Source organism: Aptenodytes forsteri, unplaced genomic scaffold (genome assembly GCF_000699145.1).
Source record: "Aptenodytes forsteri isolate BGI_AS27 unplaced genomic scaffold, ASM69914v1 Scaffold249, whole genome shotgun sequence".
Taxonomy (NCBI): domain Eukaryota; kingdom Metazoa; phylum Chordata; class Aves; order Sphenisciformes; family Spheniscidae; genus Aptenodytes; species Aptenodytes forsteri.
In genome coordinates, this window is record NW_008796188.1 from 2,921,241 (window position 1) to 2,926,743 (window position 5,503).

The 5,503-nt window shown below is 67.0% G+C and overlaps 1 protein-coding gene across 1 annotated transcript; it reads left to right on the forward strand.

The window, feature by feature from the left end:
- The first annotated feature begins 1,981 nt into the window (after positions 1–1,981).
- SLC25A39 (solute carrier family 25 member 39) lies at positions 1,982–5,498 on the forward strand. The gene is made up of 11 exons (XM_019474278.1): positions 1,982–2,088; positions 2,164–2,223; positions 2,883–2,927; positions 3,694–3,803; positions 3,937–4,004; positions 4,137–4,261; positions 4,440–4,613; positions 4,759–4,868; positions 5,035–5,116; positions 5,217–5,297; positions 5,380–5,498. Exons 1-11 carry the CDS (start codon positions 1,992–1,994, stop codon positions 5,496–5,498), a joined length of 1,071 nt encoding a protein of 356 aa, XP_019329823.1. The 5' UTR covers positions 1,982–1,991.
- Positions 5,499–5,503: the final 5 nt, after the last annotated feature.

Consider the following 5,503-nt stretch of genomic DNA (forward strand, 5'->3'; position numbering starts at 1 on the left):
GGTGGGCCGGGCTGGGTGCCCGTGCGCCCCAGGGGACACCGCAGCACCCGTCCCCCTGCTCCCCGGGAGGGAGGTTTGTCCCCCGGCCCACCCGCGGTGGGGGGGGTGGCTGCGGTGGGTCCTGCGGTCGAGCTCTCCCCAGAAGCGCTGGTAGCTGTCCCTGCCTGTTCGGGCAGCGCCCGGGCCCTGCCTGAGCCAGGACAGCGTGGGCGGGGGTGCGCCCAGGCAGGATGAGGCCCCTGGTGCTGTTCGGGCACTTCCAGGGACGGAGGAGGGGGGGACGACAGCTTCGCAGCCCCGGGCTGGAGCAGCCCAGGTGCTGGGAAGCGCCGGAGGGGTCTGCCCGCAGGATTTCCATCGGCGTTGCCTCTCGCTCGGGGCTCGAACACCCAGCTGGGCCCTTCCTGCGCGGGAAGGGGCTGCTGAGCTCCTCGCGTCCCCTGGAGTTTCTTGCCTTTATCATCTTAACACGTATTTGCGTTTTTCCCCCGCTCTTTGCACCGAGCAGCACAGCGATGTACCCAGACCCACCAGTGCTCCAGACCGAGCCGTGGGGTCGGGGTCATGGTGTTAGGGGCTTATTTTTTCCTGGATGGAAAAGGGAGCGGCTCCCGGCTGAGAAGGGAGCTCGGATGCAGCCGGGAAGCCCTCGCCAGTGCTCTGGAGGTGCTCGGCTCCCCCCTACAGAAAGGGAGAGGGCTGTGTTCTGGCACGTATAAATAGCTCGGTTTAAGCCATTCAGGTGTCACAGCGCTGTGAGCAAGAGATTTTCCTCCTGCTTGCGTAAGGGTTTATGTGAAGGGCTGGATCGGACGGAAAGATCCGGCTCTGGGGTGAGCGCCCTGCCCGCGGCGCGGTTTTGCAGCGGCCGTGTGGTCCACGGGGAGCGTGCCAGGGCGCCGCGCCGCCTCGCCGCCGTCCCGTGACAGGCACAATGGGACCCGCGCGGGACCTGTGCCCACCCCGCAAACAGCACCCAGCTCTCGCGGTGGGGCTGGCGTGTGCGGCTCCGGGATAGACCCGTCCTTGCTTGCAGCCTTGGGCACCTGACAAGTCTGAAGCCTGTAATTGAGAGATTTATGGCTGCTCTGACCTTGCAAAATTGCTGAGTCAGATGGTGAAGGGTGGTGGGTGGTTTGGTTTGGGGTTTTGTTTTTTTTTTTTTTTTTTTTTTTTTGCATACCCTGGCTTTTGGCTTTTTTAAAAAAAAAAAAAGTGGGTTCCCGAAGCCTGGAAGCCCTCCTGCCACAGCCAGGGCCCGGCACAAGGACTGTCCCCAGGCTGCAGCGAGGGGGAGCAGCTGGTCCTGAGTGCGCGCAGCGAGCTCGGGCTCGCTTCTCCGTGTCCTCCTCCCTCAGGAAGGGTGCGATATCCCCCGCTTCCCGAGGGCAGAGACGCCGGCCCCGGGGCCTGCAGCCTTGCCAAGCCTCGGGGGTGGGGGAGGCATAGCGGAAGGTTTTGGATGCGCGAACCCTTTTTGGGGCGCTTGTTGCAAGCTTGCACCCCCTGTGCAGGGGGGATCCCCCCCCCCGGGGGGTCCCCCTCTGGCTGGGGTGGGCTCTGCTGCCCTTTCCGCCGGGGCTGGGGGGGGCTGTCGCGGCGTGTCTCGTCTTTGGACTTTGCTCCTTCCTGTCCCTTAATTCTCCAAGCGCAGGGAGGGGATGATCCTCCCTCCCCGAGAATACGGAAGGGTGGCCTGGACCATCCCCACCTCTGCAGTGAGGCTGGGCCCGCTGCCAGCGGTGGGGCTGGGGGGTGTTATCGGGGCTGGGCCGGCCCCAGGAGTGGTCCCTGTCCTCCCCCTGGGGGCAGCACGATTACGGGGAGCGGGGGGGGGGGAGCCGCGCCTGCCCGCCTGTCCTCACACCAACGGAGCAGGGATGCTGGGGGGGCTCCCTGGGGAGCCGTCGCTCGTCCCCGGGCAGGGACCCCCCCAGGAGCACCCCCAGCCTGACGCTTCCCCCCGCCATGTGTTGCAGGGGGCCAGCGCCATGGCCGAGAAGACGTTGCCAAGCCCCGGCGGGGGCATCACGCCACTGCAGCAGATGCTGGCCTCGGGGACGGGGGCCATCCTCACCTCCCTCTTCGGTGAGGACTGTGGGGAGCGGGTGGGTGCCGGGGGTTGGCGCGGTGCAGCGTGGCTAAAGGATGGTGTCGTTTCAGTGACGCCACTGGACGTGGTGAAGATCCGGCTGCAGGCCCAGAGGACCCCCTTCTCCAAAGGTAACCCCGCTCGGGGCAGGGCAGGGGGTCTCCGGCCAGCCCGCCCTCCCCCCCCCCTCGCCCAGTCAGCCAGCGAGCAGCCCACGTGGATGTCTCGGTTGGCAGAGCCGGTGGCGGGGATCTCTCAGTCCTGAGCGTGGGGCCGTCGCGAGGTGGCAGGTTACCATGGGCCCCTCGTCCTGATGGGCTCGGGGGGCCCTGCCGGGGGAGCCTGGCTGATGCTCGGCTCCGTCCTTCCCCCTCCGCGGCCCCGTGCTGATGCCGAACGGGGTCAGCGCTGTGCCAGGCAGCCCCCTGCCCGCTGGGGCAGGGGTGGAAGGGCTCAGCCTGCTCCGGCCGCTTACTCTTATCTTTGCTGCCTTTGTGTCCATCTCCACGCTGCTCCCCACAGCTCCCATGGGGCAGGAGAGACCCCATGGGCTCTGCGCCCTCCGTCTGCCCCCCTCCCTGTGGGGGCAGCGGGCTGGGGCTGGTCCCAAGGGACTGGTTTGGTGACAATAGGGACTGCTTGGGAAGTGGGTGCAGGGGCATCCAGCCCCTTCACCCACAGAGCTCTCCCACTGCCCGGCTTGGAGCTGCGGGCCACATGTGGGCCCCAGCCCGGGGAGGTGGCACGTCCCCCGTGTTGTCGCTCAGCACGGCCCCGTTGTGTGTTTCAGCGTTGCCAGCGCGGTCTGTGCCCTGGGGCGCTCAGCAGGCCACATGTGAGTACGCCCAGGGGCTCCGGGCAGCTCCCGCCGCCAGCGGCTTTGCTTTCCCAAGCCTTAAACCCTGGTTTTCTTCCCCGCTGGTGGTGGCTCGGGCTCCTCTGGCTGGGAGGACATCCCACTCTGGTGTGGGGGCTGCGATCGTCCCCAGCCCCGCAGCTGCTCCTGCAGTCCTGCTTTGGGGCTGGCCGCGCAATGTCCCCGCTGGGTCCTCGCCCAGGGGGTCTGCTGGGGGTCTGTTGTGCAACAGGCCTGGCTGTCTGCGTCCCCCTGTCCTTGCCCTGTCTTGTCACCCTGTCCTGTCGCTACATCAAAGTCCCCTTGGATCTCCGCCGCCCTGCTTGCTCCCCGCAGCCCGGTGTCCCTGCACCCAGTGCACTGGCCCCATGGAGAGAGCGCCGGGGCTGGGGGGGGAACCATGTTGGCTCCCTGAGGTGGCACACCCACCGTGCCGGGGGTGTGCCAAGCTGACGCCAAGCGAGGCATAAAACTCTCCTGCTGCTGACGATAGCTCCTACCACGCCCCCGTCCCCATGGTGGGGCCACATGCCCCCCACCCCGTGGGTCTGGCCGTGGTCGGACCCTTGCTGGAGGGTTATCCCTCTCCTGGCCTTGGTCTGGGGCTGGTCCCCGCTGGGCTCAGGTATTGAGGGTTTGGCTCTCTCCTGGGAGAAATGATGGTTTTGGGGATCAGATGGGCTGGGCACAGGGCAGAGGGGAAGGGTCCCCTCTCTAACGGCGATGCTGTTGCCTCCCACCCCAGGGAAGTGTTTCCTCTACTGCAACGGGCTCATGGACCATCTGTACGTCTGCCAGAACGGCAGCGGCTGCGCCGCCTGGTACAAGGCCCCCACCCGCTTCACCGGCACGCTGGTAGGGGCTGCAGGTGCAGGCAGGGTGGGCAGGGGTCCCCCTGTCCCAGGGAGGGGGTCAGGGTGTTTGCTGGGGGGGTGCTTGCCCCTCTCCCCCCTCTAACCCCTCTCCCTGTGCTCCACTCTCTCTCCAGGACGCCTTTGTGAAGATCACGCGCTACGAGGGCGTCAGGTCTCTGTGGAGCGGCTTGCCCCCCACCCTGTGAGTTTGGACTCTGCCTGGGGGGGGATTCTGGGTGCAAACGCCTGCCTGGGCACATGGGCATCTGCCCCGAGCCTCCTGCCAGCCCCCGGGGAGGGCACGCGTGCCCCTCACACCCCTCCTCCTCGGCAGGGTCATGGCTGTGCCAGCCACCGTCATTTATTTCACCACCTACGACCAACTCCGGGACTACCTGCACGCTCGGACGGGAAGCCAGGGGCACCACATCCCCTTGCTGGCTGGGGCCCTCGCCAGGCGTGAGTACCCCTCCTCTCCAGGGATCCCCCTGTGCCCACCCTGCGTCCTCACAGGAGAGCGCGACAGGTCTCTTGGCGCCCACGTTCGGCGCCTGGCTCTCCTGGCACGGCGCTCTGATGGCTCCGGCACGGCTGCTGGAGCATACGGGGCTGATGCCCGATGTCCCCTCCATTGCAGTGGGTGCCGTGACGGTCATCAGCCCCTTGGAGCTCATCCGCACCAAGATGCAGTCCCGGCAGCTCAGCTACCGGGAGCTGGGCGTCTGCATCCAGTCGGCGGTGGCTCAGGATGGCTGGCTGTCCCTCTGGAGGGGCTGGGGACCCACTGTGCTGCGAGACGTCCCCTTCTCAGGTATGGCTGCGGGGGGGACAGGGTGAGCGGTGGCACTGGGAGATGGGGGAACGAGCACAGGGCAGGGCAGCCCTGCGTGTGGGGAGAGGGGAGGTTGGCGTGTCCGGGGTGCCTTGTTGTAGCTCTGGTGTCTCTCTTCTCCCAGCTCTCTACTGGTTTAACTATGAGCTGGTGAGGGAATGGCTCTGCGGGCAGACCCGGCTCAACGAGGCCACATTCATGATCAGCTTCGCATCCGGGGCCATCTCTGGGACGGTGAGTTTGGGGTCCTGCGGTCTGCGCCGTGCAGGGGCTCGCTCGGCCGTTAGCTGGGGGAGGAATGGCCCCCATGGGGAGCAAGGGATGGGGCTGGGACGGCGCTGGGAGGTGACGGCAGAGCTGGCACAGGTCCCAGCTCACCACCCGGCTGCTGACCCCGCAGGTGGCTGCGGTGCTGACGCTGCCCTTCGACGTGGTGAAGACCCAGCGGCAGATCGAGCTGGGAGACAGCGAGGTGCACCCAGGTGAGAGGCCGGGCTGCGGGCGGATGCCTGGGGGGCAACCAGGACTCCCCGGTGGTATGTGAGCATCCCCGGACCCTGACCCGTTCCCCTCTCCCCGCAGTCGCAGCCTCCAAGCCTTCCTCCACCTGGCTACTCATGCGGCGCATCCGCGCCGAGTCTGGCACCCGGGGGCTGTTTGCAGGTAAGGCCGTACCCCCCGCCCCGGCCTGGGGTTTACTGGTGCCCCTGCTGTCACCGAGGGGCTAACGGCATTGTCCTTGCAGGCTTCCTGCCCCGCGTCATTAAGGTGGCACCCGCCTGCGCCATCATGATCAGCACCTACGAATTTGGCAAGACCTTTTTCCAGAAGCTGAACCAGGAGCGGCGGCTGCGTGGGTTGTGAGCTGG

Excerpts from the sequence above, each read along its gene's own strand:
- SLC25A39 (XM_019474278.1), top strand. The coding sequence starts at position 1,992 with ATGGCCGAGAAGACGTTGCCAAGCCCCGGCGGGGGCATCACGCCACTG. Across the intron at positions 2,089-2,163 it reads CATCCTCACCTCCCTCTTCG|TGACGCCACTGGACGTGGTG; the intron begins GTGAGGACTGTG and ends GTGTCGTTTCAG. Across the intron at positions 4,262-4,439 it reads GGCTGGGGCCCTCGCCAGGC|TGGGTGCCGTGACGGTCATC; the intron begins GTGAGTACCCCT and ends CCTCCATTGCAG.